Source organism: Stylophora pistillata, chromosome 8 (assembly GCF_964205215.1).
Source record: "Stylophora pistillata chromosome 8, jaStyPist1.2, whole genome shotgun sequence".
NCBI classification, from domain to species: domain Eukaryota; kingdom Metazoa; phylum Cnidaria; class Anthozoa; order Scleractinia; family Pocilloporidae; genus Stylophora; species Stylophora pistillata.
Window position 1 is genome coordinate 1,001,060 of NC_142526.1, and position 26,970 is coordinate 1,028,029.

Here is a 26,970-nt window from a genome sequence, read left to right on the forward strand (position 1 = left end):
TATTAAAATTAGCTTCATGAAGCTATCACTGAATATTGACAAGAGCAAACAAACTCGGACAGGAGTAACTCCGAGTAGTTACTATGCTGGAAGAAATATCGATGCAAATTTCTCCTGGCAAGGCTGTGGAAAACTTAAGAATCTGTCTGACTGAGAAATATGGTTCATGAAAGCTCATCTGGTGGCAAATTGATGAGCTGATTTCTCTTCGCGCCAAAATTTTGAAGTGAGTTCTGATCGGGATTTTCATCAGGTGGGTTTCTTATGTTGGATTGCTTTTCTACGATTTTTAAGTCAGTAACTAAGTCTTCATAATACAAATTGGGAAAGTTAAAGGTATAGAGAGGTTATTGCAACCTTTTTTTTTCTAAATTCGTTTTCGTTAGTAGATGGTTTTCTTGGATCTGGGACGAAAGTGAGTTTTTTACCTAAAATGACGTTGTCGGTCTTTCCGAGTCAAATGATCTTAATTATTTTGCAGCATTAGTATCACAGGGATTAAGCTTATGAAAGATCTGTTAAATAGTCATTCGCACGTAGGAGGTAAAAAAAAAAAACGCTTTTCTTCAGCGTCAGGTCGTCGTCAAATTATCCAAATTTTCGTTCGTCCGGAATCAGTTATTCGTACGTACGTGCATTCGACATTGGACCACAGGCGTAACAAACATAGAATTGTTCGCTTTTAATTCCACGCAGATTAGCCGAAATTTTCTCAGTCAAATTAAATAATAGCCATTCCGCTTTACTTCTTCAGATCACCAATTGTCACCACTTGTTTTTTGATTTTGGAAATAATTAAATTCTGCTCGTGTGCGATCGATTTCTACCAATGATCATTTTCCGATCTCAATTAATACACAGTTCGCAGGCAATCTGTAGAGTGATTTTTCTGTATTATTTGTCGGCAATTAAAAATGTCATTATACAAATATGTACAGCTGTATCACAGATGAAATCAACTTTGAAATTTTGACGGTGGATGATTTTGAGTTTGTTGCCATGGCCACTTCAATACTTTCGAAGTATTTTAACCATGCGCTTTTTGGCACAAATTATCACAGAATTTGGTGTTTTATCATGGATGACTAATTGCAGGAAATTATAACAGTATTTTAAAATAATTTAGAGAATAGCAGATATGCCTCCCACAAACTTTTAAACCAATTTTGAAAATGACCAAGACTTATCATTCATTGAGAAGTTAAATTGATCAGTATCTGCATGCTGCTTTCGCCCCCCATCAAGTTTGCCCCTTCGAGTTCGCCCCCAACTTATACTGTGTTCACACCCACACTTTTCAAGTTCGACCCCACCAAGTTGAATTCGCCCCCAGATTGAGTAATGTCTTAATTAGTTTCTTTCGAAAGTCTGGTTGCTATGACCGAAAATCCAATGAAGCGTGGAATGCATTCTCTTAAGAAGTTTTAAATATTCAAAAGCGTAATCAAATCATGGTTTCGTAAATCCTTCAGTCTTATTTTCATAGATAAAGCTAAACGAGGTAAGTATCATTAAAACTGTTACACGTTTATTACAAGTCTAACAAATTAAGCAATACTGTCACGATGAAAGTGAGGTTTGCATCTTCTCAACTCTTGTTGTTAGGATCAACACAATGTGGTGAAAGCATGGTTTGCATCTTCTAAAGTCTGGTTGTTATGATAAACACATTTCATGTTCGTTAGTTAAACTGCAGATTCCACGCAATCGCCGAAACTCAAAATGGTCGTCATTGACTTGACATTTGGCACATTCTGCTAGTGTCTGGACATCACTCAATCAAGGGGCGAACTCGACTTGGTGGGGTCGAATTCGAAAAGTGTGGGGGTAAACATGGTATAACATAGGGATGAACTCGAAGGGGCGAACTCGATAGGGGGCAAAAGCGGTGCAATTCAATTGACCAAGTGATAAGTGCAAGTTCCATGCAAATAAAGGCTGCCAATTGTGTTTGTAATTTTGGTTTTATCAACTGCGCAGATGATGTAAATTGGCCACCGTGTGGAGTTTCAAAGCTGCATGAGGTTTCAAGCCTTAGCCCTTTGTCAGCCCTTCGTCCATTCACCCCAACCAGGGCTTGTCACACTTAAGGAAGCCAACTAGTCACAGATTAGTAGAAATTCAGTGTTGGCCAGTGGTCTTTGATTTCCACCAGCCAGTTTGGCTAGTAACCAACTTGAAATTGTTGTAACATCTAAGTTGTCAATAGCCACTTGGCTAGGCAGTGAAAAGTTAGTGTTGAGCCCTGCTGATGAAGGGCTGTTGATTCAGTTGATAACACCAAAATTATCTTGTTACTCCCACTAACACAGCATGATGCTGTAGTTTCTTTACAAACTCACCCCCTTTATTCAATTGTGTATATATGCTGGATAGCCTGACTTTCTTTTACCATAACAAAAATAAACTCCATTAAGAATGGATCAAAATGGGCTTGAGGTGAATTTCACAGGGTTCGTGCTACTCCTTAAACTCCTTGAATTTATTTTGCAAATTTAAGGGCACTTGAAAACTCCTTAAAAATAAGAAATTTAAAAAAAATCCTTAAAAACTCCTTGAATTTTTTACTTAAATATGCATTGAATGGGAAAAAATATATTGGAAACAATAAAAGAGAAAAAAATAGAAAGTTATCTAGTTCAAGAGCGCGTTGGAAAAAAATGTGCTGGCATTATTGCAAACAAACGCTTTTTTCATAGCAACAATGACTCCTTGAAAGTCAAATTTAAGTCCTTAAAAAGTCCTTAAATTTAACTCTGAAATTGCTGCATGAACCCTGATTTCAACAAATGGTGATTGATAATAATTATGTCCAAGTACTGTACCAGTTACACACTCTGCTCCCAACGAAGTAGAAACTCTTTTAATTTTCAAAGCAGAAGTTGTGTACTTTTACATAACTATAACCAAGCAGGTAGTTTTGTTCTTCTTTGAATTCCAGTGTACATTGCAGTACATCAACTTTCAGTCACACACTCCACAAACTTGTAATGCACTCCACACATTCTGGACACAGGAAACAAAACCCAAGGCTAAGCATTAACTCCGTATACCCTAGCATCACTAGGTATATTCTCCATACTGTTCTAGTAAATTTCTACAGGTGTTGACATGGAGAATTTGTTAAGCAATCAAGATCTTTTAGTTGTTGATCATTTTCTCTATTCTCATCACTTAATATATATGTTTCATTCAAGGATCGTATTGTAAGGAGAAATTAGATATTAGTCACTCTTGGGGGGTCAAAGGGTTAAAGTAAAGTTATAGACTTTGCAAAGCAGATGTGAAAACAAGGTGACTTGATACCGATGATTGTTCTCATAGGAAAACGTAACAAGTAAGAAACTTAATGCCAACTAAGATACCATTTCAAGTGGTCTACAGTTCCAGTGCTGATGACAATCACCGTGAGAAAGAATTAGAGGTATGAATTTATTAAATTAACCAGCAGCATAAAATCAATTAATGAATTCAGTTCATTTTCTTTGTTTCTTTTGACACACAATTTTTATTGAGTGTTGTCTGGGTGTCCCTGAAGTCATGTGATTAAATAACCAAAGGTATGTGTATATCTGTAAACTCACAGTGCATTGATCAAAGTTATAAACTCGCATTACCTGATTTTTAATTATTTCACCAGTTTCATAGTCCCACAACAAAAGGATGGCATTCTTCCAGGTACAATACTTAAACAGTTCGATATTATGATACTAACTTATTGTGAAATTTGATCTGCTGATTAAATACACTGTACACTCCCAGACACATTTGTTGAGATACCAACTGTCTCCTCCCCTCTTCCCCTGCCCCTCTCCCCTGCCCCTCTCCCCCTGCCCCTCTCCATGTGGATCTGTAGGATAACACAGAAACATTTAATTAAGTAATTAAGCACATTGGAAAGGGAAGAGGGGTGAAAACATACAGGCTTTGGTCTGGAGAAGTATCTCAACTGATCATGTCTGGGAGTGTAGGTACTGGGTGTCCAGGTCTTTTTTTCTATTTTTCTCAATTGTGAGATTCCTGTTAGCATACTTTTTCCTGGACTACTTTGCTGCTAGAAATAAGGCAATAATGAGAGGGATATGTTCTTGCCATTGTAGTTTGTTGTGAGGTTAATCAGCACAATGTAAATCATCAGCCAAAATATTTTATCATTTCTGAAATTGTTGTAAAAACTGCTGTTGTTACACTCATCATCATTATCATTGCCGCTGTAGCTATCATGCCTTCAGTTGACATTGTTATGATAGGAATGCCAACCTAACTCCTCCTACTCCAAACCTTTTGATCCGTAAGAGTGGCTAGCTTTTAATTTCTCCCTCCAAGATCACCCCTGAACACATTAAGGTCAGGAGAATAAAGTAAATGATCACCAGCCAAAGAAGCTCTTGATTGTTAAACAAATTCTCCTTGTCAGCACCTGAGGAAGTGTACAAAAAACAGTAGGGAGAAAATACATACTGATGTTAGGATGTTAAGGGTCAAATCAGAGTGGAAGACTCAGCAACCTACACAATGGGTAGTGCACTGGGTCCTTGGTCAAGAGGTTTGATTTGAGTCCTAGCTGGGTCATTTTGTTATATTCCTACTAGGCAAAACACTTTTAAATTACTTTAACGGTACCTTTCTCCACACAGGAGTATGAATTATCAGGGAAGCCTGATTAAATGCTGGCGAGCATTCTTGGGATTGACTGGCACATGCCATGTATGGGGGAGTGATAATACACCTTGTTGCTTCATGCTATAGAGACCAGGATATGCTCTGGCTGGATGGGCCATTTTGCTCAGATGTTAAGAAGTACGGATGTTACCTATGGACTACCGAACTTATGACAACAAGTATCTTTTAATCCTTTTTCCCTAGGTTTTGTCTTTATCCTCAAGAACTGGTGTTGCTGATGAAGGAGCCAGTGCGCATCAGAAAACTTCAGATACTGTCCCATCAGTTCATGATTTGTAAGTTATGTTTAATCTTCCATGATACATGTACTGCATGTTATTCATCCTGTTGCAAGAGTGGGAAAAAAAAAAAGATCTCAGGCCCCATGAGGAATTGAACCCCACACTTAGGAAACAAACAGTTTTCAGTAGCTTAAGAACTGTGAAATAAAAGCAAATTTTGCCACGTAATGTTTTACCCACTTCCTGTTGGCTTGCTTCTTGATAAAGGAGAATAATAGAGACTGCCATACTTGTGGTAATATATTAACAGCCAAACAGCACACAAATTGTTTCCGCTGACTCATACTGTTAACAGTAACACTTCATTTAACAGACTCCTCAGTCTGTTAAATGAAGTGATACAATATACACCTACAGCTTTATGTATGATAAATGAAGTGATACAGTATACAGATACTGCTGTATATATGATAAATGAAGTGATACAGTATACAATGTATAGTTGTATGTATGATTGCAGCTAGTAAAGTGGAAGTATTAATCAGCAAAGTACCCAGTGGACAGTCCCCATCCTTGCTGACCTCCAAGTTTAAACGGCTTGGGTGAGTTTAACCTCAAAATATATTGGGATAAGAATTATTTTAATGTTATCTTAATTATTAAGCAAAGAAAAACTGTCTTAGAATCTTCAGGTTTAGATTTTTTTGGCTTTGCCAAAAACAAAGGTTTAATTTAAATGCCAATTTTTTTCCTTTCTTTAACCAGGTTTGCTAAATAAATAGTCTCAATGCTTTATCAGTTTATTATTTATAAGCCAAGGAGATTTTCTTATATTTGAGATTGTTCTCCATTGTTTGGTGCACATCTTGTTTTAGTATATAAGAATTTATTCCCAATACCCAGCAAGCAGAGCCTTTTCTTCTTTTCTTCTTCTTTTCTTCTTTTTAACCCTCCAAGGGAAAAGGCTCTGCCAACATGCTGTTGTTACTTTGAAATGCCAAAAGCCCAAAACTCCAGGCTAGTCAAGCCCATTTTGCCTCCAGTCAAACTGGTTTTGGTGCGCACGCCTTTGTTTTTCATGTACACAGATGACCAAATCTGTGCCCATAATATGTCAGGGGGGCCTGGAAAAGGATCAGTTTCTAGGCAACCGCCGCACATGTTCAAATGAGCAACAACAGGTGGTTGGCAGAGCCTTTTTCCATTTTTTATTCAAGGATGGGTTAAAAAGGCTCTGCTCGCAGGGTATATTCCCAAGTTCCCAATCTTAGCTTAGAGGTTACTTTGAAAAGGAGTAAAGGTCATGTTAATTTTGAAGTATGTGAAAAAACTTGTAGCATCATTCTTTTTAAGGTATGTTGGACTCTCTGACAATGGAAACACCGACTTTAAGGTAATTAAAAATGAATTCTACTCTGTTTCTTTATCTGATCTTTCAAATTGTCTCATGCATGCTGTGGTCATGGAAAAATGTGTGGCCATAAGTATTTATTTTAGAAGAAGTATGACATGTATGAAAGCAATCTTCACAGTAATAAAGTATAACATTTTATGATTCTCTAGGCAAGAGAGCTGAAATCCATTCACCTGGATGCAGAGGGACATTTTGTCAAGCTAGTCTTACACAAGAATCATGTGAACAAGTACAACATTTACAATCAGGTACGTTAGTACAGGGCTGTCATCAGGTGCTGTTAGGTGGTGGAAACCTGCCAGCTGTCAGACCATTTTGCAGCAGCTACTTTACATGCTTATATACGTTATTACAACTCTCCACAAAGGTTTTCAGTTACAAGGCTACATCAATATCACACTGAAATAACTAAATGAATAATAATAATATAATAATAATTTACATTTCTAAAGCGCTAAAATTATAAAATATTCTAAAGCGCTTTACAGCATTATTAACTACAAATATTAAAATGATAAACGACAAAATATCAAAACAAACTGTAAGCCAGCTTGAATAGATGTGTCTTAAGCTTTGACTTAAAAATCGTTACACTTGGACTGTTTCGAATTTCAACCGGCAGTTCGTTCCACAAAAAAGGTCCAGAACGGGCAAAGGCACGATCACCAAAGGTCTTAAAGTTAGTTCTTGGGACCTTAAGGAGACCCTGATCGTAGGAACGTAGCTGATGACCCTTGACACTGTGTGGCTGCAGATATTCTTTTATGTATAGTGGGCCTTGGTTATTTAAAGCTTTATAAATTAAAAGTAACAACTTGAAATGGACGCGATAAGCCACAGGAAGCCAGTGAAGATTATATAAGGCGGACGAGATGTGGTGAAACTTGGGAATCCTAAAAATTAGTCGAGCAGCGGCGTTGAGCACCTTCTGAAGACGCTCTGTCTGGTACTTGGGTACGCCAAATAAAAGGGAGTTGCAATAGTCTAAATGCGAAGTCACAAATGCGTGAACAAGAGTCTTCGTGGACTCAGGACTGAGGAATTTCCTAATTTGGCAAATTTTATACAATCCATGAAAAGCTTTGCTGCAGATCTTACCAATGTGAATGGACATGGACATATTGGAGTCAAACCAGGAACCCAGGTTTCGAACACTGTTGAGAGGCTGAATGGTAGAATTACCGACTGTGATGGAATCAATTGCGATTTTTGATAATTGATGGCGGGAACCAACAACTAAGAATTCGGTTTTAGAATCGTAAATTAACAGGCGATTATAAATCAACCATGAGCGGACATCCGAAATGCAGGCTTCAAGAGCAGCTATGGCGTGGTCTTGTGAAGATATGTCATTGGGTCTAAACGACAGATAAAGTTGTGTGTCATCGGCATATCCGTGAGCAGAGGGGAGATGGTTAGCGATCACGTGATATAGTCGAGATATGTATAATATGAATAAAATAGGACCCATACAGCTGCCTTGTGGGACACCGCAGTTCAAATGAAAATCATCTGATGATCGATCGTTTATGAGAACATGTTGTTTTCGGCCAGACAGATAAGACGCAAACCATTTATGGGCAGAGCCAATGATTCCAAAATCGCTTTCAAGAACATTAAGGAGAATCTGATGATCGATTGTATCAAAAGCAGCGCTTAGATCCAGTAGCACAAGAAGCGTAATTTCCTGATGGTCCATTGACATAAGAATATCACTTTGAACCTTAAGCAAGGCAGTTTCGGTAGAGTGAAATCTTCTAAACCCTGATTGTAACTTCGGCAGAGGAGCATTGTATTCACAGTGCTTAAACAATTGAGAAAGAACCGCCTTTTCGACGATCTTGGAGATGAATGTTAGATTGCTTACCGGACGGAAGTTTTTATAAGTTAACTCTAGACCGGGTTTCTTTAATAGAGGTTTCACAATTGCAGTTTTCCAATCGTCTGGAACATAGGCGTGGCGAATAGACAAATTTACCATGCGAGTAATGGAGGGCGCAAGGACGTCAAGACAAGACTTCACAAGCCATGTAGGGATTGGATCCAGGGAGCATGAGGCATTAGACGATGTACTGATTATATTGCAAACATCTTCCACTGATAACTGCGAAAAACTGTCAAGTTCTACAGCTGGAGCAGCAGTATCAGAATAAGGAGGATTAACTTCAGTATCACTGATGGAATCTTTGATGAGTTCAATTTTTTTAACAAAGAATTCCCCAAATTTATTCGCAAGTAGAACTGGGTCATCATGAGGTGGTAGATCATTAACATTAGGATCCTTACAAAGGAATGAAACCAATTTGAACAACTTCCTGGAGTCACCAGCGCACTGACCAATTAAATCTGAGTAATAAGAAGCTCGAGTAGACTTGAGAAGAGCAGAATATCTATTACAGATTTTACGATAAGCAAGCCAATCTGAAGAAAGACCACTTTTAAGAGCTTTCCGCTCAGCCTTGCGACGAATACGTTTAAACTGGAGAACATCAGCGTTAAACCAAGGGATCTTTGCACGAGTAACAAGAGTTTTTGTCTTTATGGGAGCATGTTTATCCAGGATTTCTGTTAAAGTCGAGGAGTACTGCTTGGATAAATCGCCAAGGTTGCTCCAGTGTGTGTCACTGCAAAGTACAGACGAGGTGATGTCCGATTTAAATGCATCAATGTCGATGTTCTTTAACCTGCGATATGACACAGACTTGGTAGAGATTGATGAACTTGGGAAGCGAATAAAACACTCAACAAAAAATTGATCCGAGATGGGTAAGGTGACGTTAATGGGACCCAAAATTAAGTCACTGGTGGATCGAGTGATGATAAGGTCCAAAATATGCCCAGAAATATGCATGGACATCGTTATGTGTTGTGAGAGGCTGAAGGTTTCCAGCAACTCTTTAAATCTTATAGCACAATTGCTATGCACCACATCCATGTGAAAGTTGAAATCCCCAGCGATAATAAGAGGTTCAGGACACATGACAATGTTTTCAAGATACGACGAAAACTCATCAAGAAATACCGACGCAGAAGAGTTGGGAGGGCGGTAAACAGCAACAATACGGATAGAGCGATTTGTTGTCTTCAAAATCCATTCGGAAAATTCAAAAGAATTATGTTCCTTCCCGTCCAGAAGTGTGGCATCAAAAGAGTCGCGGAATAAAATGCCTGTACCACCGCCAGATCGATTTGATTGCCGTGGAAAACTCTTGAATAAATAGCCATGACGAGAAAGATCAGCAATGCAGACAGAATCTAAATCGTTTAACCAAGTTTCAGTAAAAATACAGATACCGATATCATTGCCAACAGCATGGTCAATGATTGTTTCCTCTTTGTTCCTGATAGAGCGAGCATTACAGATTGCAAAGCGAAGATTATTTGAAAAAAGACTCGGTGACAGCAATGATCTCAGAGGCTTCAAAACGGACGGATTGACACCATTAGAGGTGACAAGTTGAATATTTAATGATCTAGAATCCCGGCGTGAAGAAGAAATCGGAAGAATATTATGAACAGCATGTTTCCTAGCTTTATCGGCCTTTCCAGCGCGACATCCTCGGTACTTAAAAATACCAAGGGCTTGAAGTAGACATAATGAAGATTGATACAAATAGCTTGGACCGGAAGAGCGCAAGCGAAGAAGATCAGTTCTGGAGTAAAACTTTGTAGCAATTTGGGCTTGACTTGATGGCTTATCGGCAAGCGAAATAGCAGAAGGAGGCGGGTTAGCGCGACCAGTAGAATGATGAGTAAGTGGGCCAGGATTCCTTTCAACGTCCTGACAAATAGTAAGGTCAAGGGACGGCAATAAGAAGCAAACGTAACCGTGTTTGTGCCAGGAAGAAATTGGTCGTCAACGAAGCCCAAATGAACTTAGTCTTCGAAAGTGAAAGGAAGGTCGATCCAATCCAGCTGCTTGAAATGAAACAGGAGCTGTGTTCAAAGTGCGACCATCGTGTAACCAAACTGATAAAAAAATTGACTGAAATCCGAGTAAAATTAAAAATTTTCGCAGAACATCAAACGTGGCAGCCATACTTCGGCGCGCATACAATTGAATTCAATATAACCAAATAACAAGCTAATACTTTGTCAATCATGATCAAAGACAGAAAATATTAAGTATTTTTTAATTGATTCCAACATTATTGTTTGGGTAAAAAAATTTATCAAATATTCCCCAGAATGCTAGAAATAACATTACAGAGAGTTTCATATTTTAACTTGTTGTGGTGGAGGGCGTACTTCCCTGTGTTAGTGTTTATTTTGTTTGTTATGTTTTTTTAGGTTGGATTGGTGGCTGTTAATGTGATTGGCGACAGGCTGGATACACCCTATGATCCAGGCGACTTTGATTCAGTAAGTAAACACAATATCAATAAATCTAGACATCGATATGAGGCAAGGAAGATCTTATTTCCTTGTGATGGTGTGACCTGTAGCCAGGTTTGATTTAACTGAAGGATACTTTACTAGCAGAGCTTATGAAAATTTGACAAATGGCTAGAGCTTATATATATATAATTATGTACCCAGCATTGTCATTTAAAGCCAGTAGGCAGCAGAAACCCACCTGCTCTTGGACCATTTTGTACCAGTTGCTTTGTAAATTGTGATCAAAGACAGAAAATAAGTATTTTTGGTCTGATTCTAACATTAATATCTGACCAAAAAAGGTTACTGGTACTCAAAACATATATGCCACAAAATACTGGAAATTACATCAAAAGATAATAATGTACGTTTTTCTTGCATTTTCATGAATGTATTATTTTGATGCAAAATTTTCTAGGAATTTAGATTTTTGATTTAATGCTTTGTTTCAACTGATCATTGATACTTGACAACAAGAGGAAAGTGATTTAAATTATTGTTTTTTTTTTTTTTTTTCCCACTGTATGATTGTTTGTTTGCTTTCAATTGCCAGTTGAAGAATGTTGACAGTGTTGTGCAGGGATACATAAGCCCTAATGCAGTCAGTGGTCCTGTTTGGGGAAGAATTAACAAGTATGAACTACAATACAAACTAATGTAATATTTAAAATTTAAAATAATGTTATAAACAATGGTACCGTAATAGGACTGAGTGGAGTCTAATTGGTCTGTAATATTGTACAAGGGATACACAAAATTGGATGACTGCAAAGCATGATTACAGACAGAATTAGTCGACAATCAGTCCTACATGTATTACCATAGTGATGAAATCATGGGAGGTAACCTTACAATGGACTGGCATCCTCTCCAGGGGGGGGAGTAGAAATAATCCCAGTTGCCTCATGTTACGGAACCAGGACAAGCTCCAGCTGGATGGGTCACTTGGTTTAAGTACAGACTTTGCCTTCACCTTTATATGACAATATCTTTTACATTTCAAAATTTTATTCCCTTAGACCTGATTACATCTCACGCATGGATGATTTGGCCTTTGACATGTATCAGGTGTGGTACATTATGTTTGGTAAAATACATGCAGAATCCATGATTGTTACTTAACCATCTAACTTTCAAGATTTAATCATTAAATCTCCTCTCTAGCTGCTACTCATTTCCTTGCAAATTATTTAGGGAAATTTGGGGATGGATAATAACTTCTACCTAATAAATTGGAGTATCCTCATTAGCTGTTTTCTGGATAATACATGGATATTATGAGGAGAAGTTATATGTTAATCACTTTTGGAGTTAAAGGCCTGGATTAACTTTAGTACCAAAACTTATTTCCATGCAGCAGGAAATTTTTTTTCAATCCTACATGCATCCCAAAGTTGTCCTTTTTTCCCTTCTTCCCTTCCACTATCTTGCTTTATCCTTCTTTTTCTAGTCTTTTCTCCTTCTGATCTCTCCCACCATACTGTCTAATTTCTTTGTGTTGATGACACTTAAAACAGGATCCAGAAACTGCAGCTCTCATCAGAAAACTGGATGACAGGAAACGAGAAGCTGTGAAGGGTATTTCCCAGTGATATATGATGACTAATGATTATTTTGTAGACAATTTATTTGATGTACTTTTCCACCTTTCTTTGATCTTTATTAATTTTTGTACAGAAATTTCTTGTTCTCCTTGATCTTTTTTTCCCTTCATTTCATTTACAAAGTTTAGATTCTAGAGACCTAGATTCATTTATAATCTCTAAAAGTCTTTGAGATCTTCTCGTCACTATATCTTCATATCTACCTGGTATTTAATCAGTGAAACACAAAAACCACATCAATGTATTTATAAGTTTAGTTCATTTTATGTTAAAAATGCATGTGCACATTTTCCTGTAATATCTTTTAGTATAATTTCAGAGCTGGGCAAAGAGTTTCCAGCAATCCAATTGGTCGAGCGGTTCCTTATATGACGCTATATAAACCGCTCCACACGGTTTATATAAAATGTTAAAATAAAATGTTAATAAATGTCACTCAAATGTTATGATTTTAGAAATTTCTCTGTTGTTCAGCTCTGAAATTACCAAAACAATACTAAAACAATTATACTAAAACAATTATTCTCCTCAGGTTTGGTGAATATTGTCGAATAATCCCCTCGACTTCGTCTCCGGGATTATTCAACGATATTCACCTCGCCTTTGGCGAATAATTGTTAAATAGCACTGTTACAGTAGTAATGTTACTAACGCTTGTAAGTTTTTGTGACCCTTGATAATGAACCTTAAGTCAATAATTATTCCTAATTAATTTGATGTGTATTAGTTACTTTCCATGTGATTGTATGTTGCAAAGTAATCATATACTATTAAAAAATATTTTGATTTACTCTCTTTAAACAGAGGAAAGATATGACTATGCTAAGAAGCTGACAGCTGTCATTTCAGACTTATATAAGGTCAGAGTGATTCTTACAATTCTATTTTTGAAACAGTTCTATATTTAACAATTATTCGCCGAAGGCGAGGTGAATATCATCGAATAATCCCCAAGAAGAAGTCGAGGGGATTATTCGACAATATTCACCAAACCTGAGGCGAATAATTGTTAAAGTATAATTTCAGAGCTGAACAACAGAGAAATTTCTAAAATCATATCATTTTAGTAACACTTATTAACATTTTAGTTTAACATTTTATATGAACCGCGTGGAGCGGTTATATAGCATCATATAAGGAACCGCTTGACCAATCAGATTGCTGGAAACTCTTTGTTCAGCTCTGAAATTATACTAAATATATTTTTTACATTTATGCTTCTACTACTGCAGTTACAGAACCCACCATTCCTATTTTAGTGTGAGCTGAAAAATATTTTGAGAACCTTAGTTGTAAAAAGCTTGCTTATCTTTTTTGTTTGGTGCTATGAGAAATTTATGGAAATTGTCCTGTCACCAGAAATAACACAAAAATGGTGTTTGAAAAAGAAAATCATTTGGTAGATTTTTTCCATTTTTTCTGTTTCATTAGTTAATTAATTAATTTATTTATTGAATTTTTTGAACCTTTACACCCCTAATGGTTAAGAAAAATTGTGAGTTGTCAAAAGTGCTGTGCCGAGGTATGGGTCTTCATTTTTGTCTGGATACAAATAGGAAGGAAAGTGGACAAAACTAATTTCTCCCAACTGAAAAGCAGCATTTGGAGAGTGATGTATGTATATTAACAAGTACCGGTAAATAAGGTACAGAAAGATTACATAAAACAATTGTTTTGTTTTTGACAGGTTGGTGAGAAGCTCGGAAAGTATGAAGCAGAAAAGAAAAAAGCTGTTGAATTGGAAGATTATGATCTTGCCATGGAGAAGAAAGTATGTATACCTACATTTCTTTTAATGAAATTTTATTTCTTTTATGATCATATCTTATAGATCCCCCATGATTTTGTTTTTTTCATTTTGTTTTATTTTCGTAGAGACAAAGTGATGAATTTCGTTTATATGTCTACAAACAGCTGGACATTCAGGAGCTTTTGGAGTTAGATGGGGTGAGCCAAGTGTATGTAGAAAGTCTTCAAACATATTTAAGGAACTTTGCTAAAATTTTTTTTTTTATTAAATGCAGTTGATGTTTTTATTACTTATCTTTTTTCAGAGAAAAACACATGAACATAGACCAATTAATATAAGTAAGTATACTTTCAGTCAGTTATTGGCTAAAATTTCTTTAACTAACTCTTTACACCCTAACGTAAATTTGTATACCATAACTCCTCCAATAAGCTTCCCTGGGAGGGGGGGGGGGGGCTTATTTATTTCAGGTACTTTGGGGGGGATGTGGCTTCTTAGGGGGGGCATATTAATTTAGCCCAATGTTCACTATGAGGATACAATAGGATATGATGTACCGTATTTATTCAGAAATTGTTCTGATTTTTTCATTTGCCAAATTGGCAGAGTCAAAATCCTCAGTAAAGTCTGATGAGTTGTATGATTAAATTACAGTACTTGAATAAATTTATCGTACTTACTGACCTGGAGTGTTATTTTGAATTTTTGGTTTTTAGAGGGGAGGAGTGGGGGAGGCTCAATGAATGTCTTCCTCTAAAGAGGGGGGGGGGGGGGCAGGGGTCAATAGAGGATTTGCAGTATCTCCATATTTTTTTTCTGCGTGTAAATTTCCTAAGGTGCTGATAAGGAGAATTTGTTTTAACAATCAAGAGCTTTCATCTTTGGTGGTCATTTCCGTCATTCGTTTACCCTTATGTTTCATTCAGGGGTGATTTTGTAAGAAAAGATTAGATGCTAGCCATGCATTTGACGTATGAAGCGCATTGGATGTTTAGAGTTACTTGTAGTCGCGCCTTGAGTAACCCTTGTGCATCTTTCCATCTCTTCAAACTTCCCACGTGCTCTATATCAATAAATACGCGGCTGATGCTTGGATCAAATTGATAATCGTTGTTACCACTTAACAGCTTTCAAATTCCAGAAGGTTCTGTAACATGCTTGTTTAACTTCTAGCTCCACCACCCCTGCCTCCAATAGCAACAGATCAGAATAGACTGCCCCCTACTCCTCAGCGCCAAGAGGAAGAGAGGGACACCCCACCCCTGCTGGCACCAATAAAACGACAACCTTCTGCAAGAGAAGACACTCCGCCTTTGATTAGCCCCAGGAAGGTACACGTACATAATATTTTACGACTTAAGGTTACACCTGCTTTGGAGGCTGTACCTGTTTCGAGATCGGTACGATAAAGTGACGAAGAGTTTTGCGACTACCTCTGAATGGGGTGTCAGTTCCTCATTAGACACTCCTTTGCATTTTTCTCAGTTTTACCTGAATGTTTGACAGTAGTCAGGTCAGGTCAGGTCAGAGGTAGGTCAAAGAAAATAGGAAACTTAAAGCTCGTGATATTCTGGAGGGATAAAGGCTGTGTGAAATTTATAAAGTATCTTTCTCTAGAACACAAGATAATAAACCCAAATGATTGCTTGTAATAAAGCCCTGAAGCCTCCATTATATTCAAATGTTGCAGAAATATTTAGTACAGCGAATGTATACGTATACCCTAAAAAGGGGAAAAACGTGAATTCAGGAATAGTAAAAAAACCTGTATCTTTTTCATTGCCAAGGATGACGATGCTGACGACCGACCTCTTCCTGCTTTAAACAAAAGGTAAATCCCGTAATTTTTAAGTGAATGCTTTGTTTTTTGTAATTTATGCTTAAGTATCTATGGGTAATGCTTTGGACAAAATAGCCTTTGTAACTCTTCTTTCTGTGCTTCAAACAAAGCGGGCTAGAAGTTTCCTTCAAGCTCCATTTGAATTTGGTTTCTTTTTTTTTTTTTCTTGAATGTAGGTCCCTTGAGGCTGACCAAGAAGTGGAAGGTACCAAGGAGCCTCCTGGAAACACAGGTAACAAGCCTTATACATGTACAGACATACACCTCTCTTATGATGAGCCCTGGAAGTTGAGAAGCCTCCCTCATAGCTTTTGAAGAATTTACACGTTGCGTCGTTCGTTACGTCATTCGTTGATTCGATCCTGTTCGGTCTTGTCAACCTGGCTTACAAAACACATTCTATGTTGTAGTATTTTTTGTTTTTTTATTTTTTTCATTTATTACTTATGAAACTAAAGATCTTGAATACCGGAAAATGATTACGAGAGATTAGATCTGTGTTATTTTTTTTTTTGTGTGTGTGTGTGTGTGTGTGTGTGTGTGTGTGTGTGTGTGTGTGTGTGTGTGTGTGTGTGTGTGTGTGTGTGTGTCTGTGTCTGTGTCTCACAGATGGACCAGAGCCTTTGAAGGAGAATGATCTCAGAACTGCAGGATTTGTCATTGAAGTTTTTGGTGAAGACCTGGTAAGCGCTTGATGAAGAATCACTTTGTTTCACTTGTATTTAAGTTAGAGCAATCTTGCAATTGAGTGTCGCAAGTGATCCGAGATTGCATCGGCTTTTACTTCGCTCTGTGATTGGTTCAGAAAACTCGCGCCGCTCTCCTAACCAATCAGATGCAAACTAAAACCAATCACGATTTGGTCGCCCGCGTTTTCCCGCGGTTTAGGTTGCTTGGTTGTACTTACTTTGAGTTCTCATTGCCCTATAATGTGATTTCTTCTCTTCAAATTTTTCGTCAAGTGTTTTTCACTGTTTTCGCTTTAGGTTCAACATGCTTATTCTAAACAATGGAAATATCGCCAGGAAGCTATGGAGAACGTTGAAAAGGAAATGTCGTCTGATACACCTCAGCTGATATCAGACAAAGATCCTAAAGCAGTTGTCAAGGCAACAGTGTTCCTTGTACAAAAAGGAATCAAGGACCAAGTTTTTTCCGTAAGGTCGCGAAGTTTAATTTTTTTTTTTTCAGTATGGTACAAATATTTTGCGAGCACGGTTTTCTTTTATGTTCGTTCCAGGTCTTCAGTGAGAGCTTGGAGGTTCTGCGCTCATTGGTAAAGACGTACATTCCTCGTCACAAGTAAGAATCTTACTTGCCTTTCGTTAGAGTAATTTTCAATTGTGGGTTGAAAGAAATCTGGCATTGCTTTGGTTTTGCTTTACTTCGGTATGTGATTGGTCTGGTAAACTCGTGCCGCGCTTTAAACCAGTCAGTCGCCAAACGAAAACCATGCGTGCCTTGGTCGCCTGCGTTTTTCCCGCGCTTTTGGTAGTCTGCCTGGTTTTATTTTGAGTCTTCATTGGCTAATGATGAAACAAACGTTTGTTATGATTGGCTGTTTCGATGACTTTTGTTGTGGTTGTACAACAGTCAATTGAGAATGGCTCTATTATATTTTACAGATCCGTTCTTCGTTTTCGTACGTGTTCGATCTCATATAGATTTTAAGCTTTAAAGTACAGCTTCTATTTTAGAAAATATATCACTGAGCATTTCTTGCAATACTTCTAGGCTGGCAAAGTCAGAAATCTCGCATGTTGCTGAAAAGGTGTGTTAAATATAAAGTCATTTTCTGATCGTCCAACTGTTATACGTGAGGTTTGGACATAATTCCCTTATCAAGGCCATTTAGACAGATGTCTTTCAGATTTGCTGAGATAAACATGACGGAACATCACTTACGCTTTGAAGATAAAACTCCTTCCTACATGACAAATGTTTGAATGAATACATGGAAAATTTATTTTGACTTTGAAACAGTTTGTGTTGATCTTGAAACAATAATCTTTTTTTTTTTGTATTCCTGTCGTAGACAACTCCTCCCCTGCTGACAAAATCTGGTGAAATGGTGAGTTGCATGGCACAAAATGTCTTATTACTACCAAGAAACTCTCTTCAGCCGTGAAGTTATATGTAACTTCAGAAGTAACCAAAGGAAAACTGAGCTGACACCCCCCCCCACCCCACCCCACCACCCCGAGACAATTTTACGGAACTGTTATATGGACTTGTTATTTGTGACAGCTGTCTCTTGTGACAGCAAGGCGGATTACATATTGGACAAAATTTGAGCCGTCTCGTCTCACGCAGACGAACCGAAGTATCTATTCGAGGAAAAGGCGTCCCGCCTGACAGGGTTACCCTAACCCACCTCGCCTCGCCTCGCCATGCCGAGTTGTCTCCCCCCTTAAAACGAATTCCCATTTTCATGTGAACTGTTGGTTGGATTTTTCGAAAAAATAAGTGTAAAGTGAGCTCAGCCAGGGTGACTCGGGGAGAGGGTTGTCTTGGGTCGCCCACGACCTTCTAAATGGGCCCCAAGTGATGTACGGATGCCACTTCAATTCGAAGATTCAGGGCGATTAAAGAAATAACTAATTCTGTGTCGCAGATTTCGCTCACACGCCATCATGTGGCCTCTTGAAAAAAGCTTTCCTTCAAAAAGTTATTCTGTTTGCAATTTAATATCCTTGTAGTGCACTTATCATTTTTCTCGTCTGTTCTTTTTCTGCCTGAACAAAAATACCGGTTCTTAGTATTGATTTCTATCTTAAGGCTGCGAGAAGTCGCGATGTTGCCACTGCCATGATAATGGAGCTAGCTGTACACAAAGATATAAAGGTTTGAGATCTGGAGTTTACTCATAACATGCTGGAGTATGTTTGACGAGAATTACTTGGGCAGTAGATCGCACTTTCTATTGGAGTACGGACGTAATAACTCGTGCAGAATGTTGGGAGAACACGAGAGATATGTCTTTTTTAGTCACAAGCCGTAGATGAATTATTTACAAACCTGTCGAGTGTAAACCGATAGAAAGAGGGGTCTATTGCTCTTATGAAATAAACTTAGATTTTTTATGGTGCAATAAGCAATGGATCTTTTACCAATTAGGGCGTTCGTTGTATCTAAGTTATTTTATAATACTGTTTTATCTTCTTAAGTGATCGTTGCTTTAGAGAAAGTGAAATCTTGCATGCAGTCGTGGTTTCTTGTACAAATCTTCCTCTTCTTCGTATAATCAGAAAATTTGAGTTAAAACACTGTTACGAAATTTAATCTTTTTTTTCCTAGCTTCTGGGTGTTCTACCGGATCATGCTACACGACCATTTAAAGCAAAACAACAAGTGTCGGTAAGTGATATTTATAATGTTTAAAGTGAACTAAAACCTTGTTCGGAAAGTACAGATGCTAGAAATCTACACAGGCTTCTTAGTAACATGTTGAGTTCAGTCTTGTTTTGTTTGTTTGTTTTTGTTTCTGTTCTGTCTGTTTGTATGGTTTTTCGTTGGTTTTTTTATTTATTTTTTATTTTTTTGCTTAGAAAACTTATCTAACACGTTATGTGCTGTTAGTAGAGGAAAAATGTTGGGAATAAGTCGGTCAGAGTTCAAGAAACGCCAGATACAGAATTACTGTATTATCATTGTATTCAGAGTAGAGTGGAGAATTTCATCTATTAACAGTCCAAAACTACTTTCTTCGAGTGAAATTTGCCTAAAATAAAAGAAGTCTGTTCCTTATTTATACATAAAGTTTTTTTCCGCTTTCGAAAAACGTTCCTATCCATCGTACTGATGGAAAACTAATAAATGAAATTATACTCAGGCTTGCAAGGGTGACGTTTGAATTTTAACTTTGTTTGGAAATTTTAATATATTTCTGTTAAATGCTCCATTCCAGCCCAGGATGTACAAAAGCAGGATTGAGATTATCGAAAAGCTTCTTGGAGTTCTGGAATTAGATTCTGGTAAACCTGGGTAAGTTTTGAATTTCGACCAACTGTTATGAGTAAAGTTTCAATTGGACTCACCCAAGAAATTTTCTCTCCATAAATTTTTCTGTTTCAAACATGACACGCACAGTTTCAAAAGGAACTTCTTTTCTACATGAACAATTTATTCCATAAAACTCGTACTCCATAATTGAGCAGAATGTCGAAATCACTGCGGGCTAGGTAAGTGTTCATACCATGATTAAGGGATGAAACTATTTAAAGATATTCGCTCTGACGAGAGGCTAACACTCAAAACGTCAGCGTTGAAAACCTTTTACAATATCAACTCAGTTGAAAAAAACCTAATTACCTTGTTACCCCCACCGACGCAGCACCACAGTTTCTTTAGAAGATAGATTTCTCTGAACTGCAAGACAAGAATTCTTGCAAACTGTTCCTTAAGTCAACTGATTGTGAGGAAATTGTGTCTGTTCCTTTTAGGAGCCTCTCTACTGGAAATATAATGAGGGTAAGATCTAACTTTATATGATAAGATGAATGATACACGCGTTTTGATTGGTTCGTAGTTACTGAACCTAGTAAAGGACAAACCCATAGATCACGTCACCATTAACTATTTTTTGCTTCTGTGTTATTATTGGGTCTGTTTAGTAACAGAACGCAGAAGACGTCAAAATTTATTTACTGATTTACTTAGCTTCCACCCTTAAAACATAGTAATAACAGATAATAAAATAATATGATAAGATAATAATGATGATAACAAAGGGGGGTGAGGAAAGACACAAAAGAGCGAGGCTCCAAATTAAGTGCGCCCAAAAGAAAAAAAATTAAAAATAGATAAAATATCGAATTACAAACCAACATTAAAATAGAAACTCTCTATATGTATATATATATATATATATCCAAAGATTGTATAACAAAAACTATAGTTTATATGTAATTACAAAGTATGTCGCATATTATATAATCATTATTGTTAATGATTATCGTTAATAGCAGCAGCGCTTAGAAGATAAAATATTACAGAATGAGCAGCATTTACAACAGATAGATTTCCAAGTATTAAATACATCAAGGTTATAGGTCATCAACGACCCATTCAGCCGCGCCTCGTGTGTCACTTTGTTGTTCTTACCACATTTTGACAGTATCTGTGATCCATTACTGAACAAACCTTAGGCAACCTGGAATCTATTTGTTAATCCTGACATCTAGTTTTTATTCACCTGCCGTAAGGAAGGTCATTCTGATCTGGAACCAAATTCTCAGCAGTTATGCTAATAGATGTCTGTCTGTTAGAAAGGAGAATTTAATGATTTGTCTTCAGATTGTGTTACCTGCACTGGAACATACCAGCGGTGATGTGAGGGATCCTGCATGTCGTCTCGTTTTGGAGTTGTACAAGAAGGTATTACCGTAATGGAAATGTTATAGGTGGACATAGAGCAATATTCAATTGAGTGTCGAAAGTGATGCAAGATTGCTTTGGTTTTTCTTTAAATGGGTCTGTGATTGGTCTGGCAAACTCGCACCATTATCTTAACCAATCAGAAACCAAACGAAGACACTAGACTCCCGCGCTTTTGGTAGTTGCCTGTTTCGCAAACCTTTGTTCTAATAGGCTGTTGTGATTACATTGGTTTGGTTTTTACAACAGTCAATCGAAAAATACTCCAAGGAGAAATGCTTAATTTAGTTTCACGCTTGTTTATTTGTTTGTTTGTTTGTTTGTTTTTTTTTTTAAGGTAAAAGACACTGTTCGTGACTATCTACCTCCTGACGAGCCAGCCACCCGGAAAAACCCACTCTACAGAAACCTGTTTGACGGGTTTGACCAGATCGATGGAAAGCCAACAGAAGCCGAGAGAAAGGTATGCGCATATATGTTCATAGGGGAGTGTAGGTAAGGGTGGAGATTTGATCACATGCGTGAGTCACACTTCCTTTTGCTCGCCCAAGAAATACAATTAAAAAAAAAAATTAAAGTCACTCACCTTTTTATTTATTAACAGGCACAAGCAAAGACAGCAGCTGCAAACTCAGAGAAAGCCAAGCAAGCCGAGGTACAGTAAACGGCCGATGAAATGATAAATTTCGACTGCGTATTTCAGTCACATCTCTCGCTGATTTGTGTGTTTTCACTCACATACACACACATACACACACAGACACACACACACAGACAGACACACACACACATACAGACAGACACACACACACAGACAGACACACACATACACAGACAGACAGACAGACACACACACACACACACACACACACACACGCACGAAGACTGCACCAAGGTTAAGTGAATGCCCTCAGGAAAGCAGAAACTGACTGTGTTCGCAGCTGAAGTGTCATGTATCCTTTTGTTGATAAATGAGATTTGAGGATCTTAGTCCAACGAAATGTCTTTCTCGCTTCCTAGATTGCAGCATTACAGGCTCAACTTCAAGCGCTCCGAGACATGGCTGGGGTTCGTATAAAACCTGTACTTAATGACGGTTTCTAATTGATACGCTTAATCTCTCCTGAAACAGAGAAACACTTGTAGTCTGGAGTTTGAAGGTTTGAATTTAATTCAGGAAAATTATTATTGGCAGAAAATTAAAGAAAATTACATCTTGTTTTTAGGAATCTAACAAAGCAGGAAATTCTAAGCCAGCTAAAGGTTAGTACGTGCTGCAAAGTAATTTGTTTATAATGCAGGATCTGCCATTACTAATAGAATCGTTATATCAGATTTTTAGAGTGTTGTCATTTGTCGTCTTGGAGTGAACTATTATTCATGTCACAATTTTACCATAACCAACTGATTGACTAACTTACCGGCCGACTGACTGATGGACGGACTGACGGACGGACGGACAGACTGACGGACGGACGGACTGACGGACGGGTTGACGGATGGACGGACTAACGGGCGGACAGACTGACGGATGGACGGACTCACGGACGGATGGACGGACGGACAGACTGACGGATGGACTGACGGACAGACGGACGAACGGCCTGATTGACTGACCTACTAATAAACGTGATAATTCTTTATCACAGCATGCCACATAAATCTGGTCGTCCAGATCTCACCCCTTGAGAAGACTTTTTATAAGTGTTACTGTGTCCAAGGGGGTCATGTGACATGCAAAAGAAATTCCATGAAGCATCTTGGGCCCACAATCTTTCAGGGGAGGCTGTGTGGTAGTATGTCTTTGTACAAACTGGGAGTTTCTTCGCTCGCTGCTGGATGAAGAATTGTAATGTTTACCAATACCAATAGTTTTAATTAATTAATTAATTAATTATTTTCTTTGCAGAAGAACAGATCGACGTAGACAGGTATTATATACATAAATAGAATTACGTTTAGAACAACGTTCAATGAGTCGAAAGTATTCTTTGGTTTAGCTGTATTTCACTCTGACTGGTCCAGAAAACTCCTGCCACTTCCTCAACCATTCAGAGGAAAAACTTAACTCAATCATGATTTGGTCGCTGGCGTTTTCCCGCGCTTATAGCAGTGTTCTTTTTTTTTTTTTTTACTTTGAGTTCTCATTGGCCCACAATCCACAATAGTATTTTACTCTCTTTGCGATTGGTCTCTTAATTACTTTGGTTTTGGTTTTACGATGCTCGTTCGAAAAGCGCTCCAGTACTTATGCATGTTAAGTGTTATAACTCAACTAATCACAGACTTGTACTGCAGTGGTAGGTAGATGTTTTTATCATGTCTAGCTCTTGTACATAACTTTCTTAGTTAATGTTGTCTACAATTTTAGAGACTTTATCTCGGAGGTTATAAGACTATCTCTTCTCCACCTTCGGCGAATAATCGTTTTTGAAATTAAATTGTCATAGTAACTCGCATCGAATTTGTTGATACAAAGAAATGGACTGTTAGGGAATATGAAAACCATCGCGGAAACCTTAAGAGTACAGATTTTATTTAGCTAAATCATGGGCATCAAATACTAGCAATTCATGCCCGCCGCTGTGGCAAAAAAAAAAAAAAACATAAAAAATACAGAATTGGTTATCTCTGGACAAGAATAAGTGATTTAATGTCAGATCCAGACATCACTCATTTGCTTCTCTCTTTTTTTCTATTCTGGATACCACATAGAATGTGTATCTTCTGCGGTGAGCAGAACGAATCTTTCACTGAAGAGATGTTGGATGTGCATTACTGGAAGAGCTGTCCCATGTTAAAAAGATGCGACCACTGTGCTCAGGTAACTCACCCTCCCCTCTCTGACAACAACAGCAATGCTGTCCCATAAGAAAAATGCTATTGCCGACCATCTTCTCTTCCTTACCCTCTCCTCCCTTCAGGTGATTGAAATCTCCGGTGTGAGTGAACATCTGCTGACTGAATGTGAGTCCAGTGGCAAATTTGCTCAGTGTCCTCGATGTAAGGAGGCCGTCCTCAAAGTGGATCTTGAAGGACACCTCGCCAAAAAAAGCTGCAGCCGTAAGTTATGTTTTTGGTGCTCTGCTTTCGCAACGAAATGAATTCCTTATTAGCAAAGTGCATTATATCCGTCGTTTTGGGGGATTTTTGCTATTGTTATTATTATTATTATTATTATTATTATTATTATTATTATTATTGTTTTAATACCCCCTCTCCCCCTCCGTTAGGAAGGACATTTAACCAGAGCTGTTCTTATCGTTTTCTCTTGAACCCTTTACACCCTAATATGAGCATGTTTATTCTCCATGCTGTTATTTATGCATTACGTGTGGCACCGACAGGGAGAATTTAGTTCAAAATTAAGAGGTTTCTAAGCTTGTGATCATTTCCTAAATTCTTATGAGCCTATTGTTTGACTCAGCAGTATTACCGTAGTAGGAAATTAAATGCTAGTCACCCTCAAGGGATTAAACGATGCAACCTTTTTCGAACATTCTTTAATCTTTGCTTGGAATTCTTTGCCGAAAACTTCCGAAGGACAAAAACCTAAAAGACGCCAATTATTCTTCCTTAGCAAGCCCAACTGGTGGCCAGTTCTTTGAATCCTCCAAGTCGTCCCTTTTTTTTTTCTTCTCTTGTATTTCATTTTTAATTTTCCTTTCCTCTTTTTTTTCAATCTTTTGATGTTATATTCAAATTAATGTTCATTACATCTGAACAAGTGGTCAATTCCTCTCTTGCTGCTTCTACCGTGATGAATTTCTTGATCACATTCTTTTTTTTACTTATACAATTGGTTTCTTTAGCATCTAAAGGTCCCCGCTGTGTTCTGTGTAACAAAACACTTGGCAAAGGAGACGAGGTGAAGTCCATTGAAAAAGTCACTATCTCATTTATTTTCTGTCATGCCAACTTTTGTGGGTTTGCCAGCCAGAGTAACCTTTATACTTTTTACTGATGTTTTAGGCCTGGAGCAAACATTTGAAAGAAGAATGTGCTCCGAACAAGGCGAGGCTGCAGCAGCAATCAGGTAAACAAATAAGTTAACAAGAAACAAGCTGCAGTGTAAGACTAGGTTTTCGTTGTGACCGGTATTTTACGCCTGAACAAGATTCTTGCTACATTGCGTACACCTCATAGTTCATTCGATGTTACAAGAGGTATCTAACTCTACTGGCCTTTTATTATGAGGCACTTCTCTGAAAGATCTAGCTTTTTAAGGTTACGATCAAGTTTTCAGGTTTTTCCAGTGAAAGGTTACGTTTTCCTCTGTCACCTTATTCAGCTAGCAAAGCTCCAAGCCAAGCAAGTTTGAGAAGTACTCGAGGTAGAGGAGGGAAGACCACGCCCCTTGGAAGAGGTGCAGGAAAGGGGAGAGGTAAAATAGGTACCTCCTTGCCCAGATAATACACGGCTGGTAGTGGATGTCACTGTTAGGAAATAAGTAACCATAATAATCTTCAAATTTTGGCGGCTTATTTTGCCATGGGGACTTTGTTTCTGAACTGTTCGAGGTAACTTCAAGACTCCATGCTGATTCCTTCTTTTTCAAGCTTGTAACTATTCGCGCCATATTTCAATGTCTAAAACTGTCCTCCGTTCTCCAAATGTTGTGGGGTCCAGTTACCTCGATATTTTCGTCGTTCGAAGTCGAGCGGACTCCTGTTGGTATATCACTTTAATTTTGCCGAAGGATATCTTCAGGCATACTCCGCCACTCTTCCCCGCCCCCAGTTTTTTTCACTGACCCTAGGGGTGTAAGGTATTAGAGTCAGCTGACAATCTTTTTGGTGTAAGCTTTCCCAATTATTGCATCTTCGTTTGACTGATGTGTGAAGTGGCTATTTAATGATGTATATTGTTATATTATAAGGTATAACAATGTCGTGTCGTTGTATCTTAATCTTATTTATACTTGACTTATATCATCCTAACTGTTTACAAATCGTTGATTAAATTGTACAGAAATTTTCTACTGCCGCTGGCTGTAGATCTATTAAGTTTTAACGCGTTTAATATGGTATTGCTGGTTTGTATTTGGTGTACGTTGGTCAATTTATTAAATCATCTTTGTAACTTGACAGTTTCTATTGTGTACGATAGACATGGAACATAAGACATGGGGTGAAGCCGACTACAAACCATAACTTAGTTCACTGACACACTCGCTGTTTCCTCCAAATAGTTTTGCAGTGCACAATCTTTCAAGTATAACTACAATAGCTCTCTGTCAGCATAGCTTTCAAGACGGTCAGTCTCTGCCGACAACGGCAACTATTACTTCTTGATGACTGAGACTTATATACATTTACAATGTCTTCTAGAACATTCCAGAAGCCAACTATATTATTTTGAGACATGCCCAGTCCCTAATGTATTGCAGTCCACAACTATTTGATGATTTTGTTTAAGTAATAACAGTCGAGAATATATTCCCTTCCAGTTTTTCAAAAATTAGAAAAAAAGACTCAGACATGTTAGTAATTTGGCAGTAATTTGGCCCGCCAGATAGAATAGTAAACAATAATTAATAATTCGTCCATTTCCATCAGGCAAGTGGGCAGATTATTTCTTTAAGATGAAACCTTTCCCAAAATTTGTTCGTAAGCGCTTTATAATTCGTTCCTCGGTTGTAGTTCGTTGTGACTTTTCCAAGTGAAAAACATGTAATGTGTCTAAACATGTTCCATTGACACTCA

General features: G+C 37.8%; 1 protein-coding gene across 3 annotated transcripts; it reads left to right on the plus strand.

Moving 5' to 3' along the window:
* Positions 1-23: 23 nt before the first annotated feature.
* LOC111346335 (centrosomal protein of 104 kDa) lies at positions 24-26,352 on the plus strand. Of its 3 annotated transcripts, none has more exons than XM_088731822.1 (38): positions 24-253; positions 3,325-3,424; positions 3,641-3,678; positions 4,867-4,958; positions 5,425-5,506; positions 6,258-6,297; positions 6,468-6,566; positions 10,609-10,680; positions 11,249-11,328; positions 11,715-11,763; positions 12,213-12,273; positions 13,104-13,159; positions 13,987-14,070; positions 14,175-14,246; positions 14,324-14,387; positions 15,223-15,380; positions 15,837-15,880; positions 16,066-16,121; positions 16,499-16,572; positions 16,876-17,046; positions 17,130-17,191; positions 17,624-17,660; positions 17,925-17,960; positions 18,668-18,733; positions 19,187-19,246; positions 19,797-19,873; positions 20,332-20,359; positions 21,185-21,265; positions 21,603-21,728; positions 21,870-21,920; positions 22,286-22,333; positions 22,492-22,528; positions 23,175-23,196; positions 23,981-24,089; positions 24,190-24,328; positions 25,078-25,133; positions 25,238-25,301; positions 25,557-26,352. In XM_088731822.1, the coding sequence occupies exons 2-38, from the start codon at positions 3,350-3,352 to the stop codon at positions 25,676-25,678; spliced, it is 2,688 nt and encodes an 895-aa protein (XP_088587948.1). In that variant the 5' UTR covers positions 24-253; positions 3,325-3,349; the 3' UTR covers positions 25,679-26,352. The 3 variants fall into 3 exon arrangements, with proteins under 3 accessions (XP_088587948.1, XP_022809362.1, XP_088587949.1); XM_022953627.2 differs by having other exon boundaries at positions 14,354-14,387; XM_088731823.1 differs by having other exon boundaries at positions 24-226.
* The last annotated feature ends 618 nt before the right edge of the window (positions 26,353-26,970 follow it).

Bases quoted from the DNA above. Each gene is read 5' to 3' on its own strand.
- LOC111346335 (XM_088731822.1), top strand. From the start codon at position 3,350: ATGCCAACTAAGATACCATTTCAAGTGGTCTACAGTTCCAGTGCTGAT. The intron at 16,573-16,875 runs GTAAGCGCTTGA...TTTTCGCTTTAG, and splicing joins AAGTTTTTGGTGAAGACCTG to GTTCAACATGCTTATTCTAA. The intron at 17,047-17,129 runs GTAAGGTCGCGA...TGTTCGTTCCAG, and splicing joins TCAAGGACCAAGTTTTTTCC to GTCTTCAGTGAGAGCTTGGA.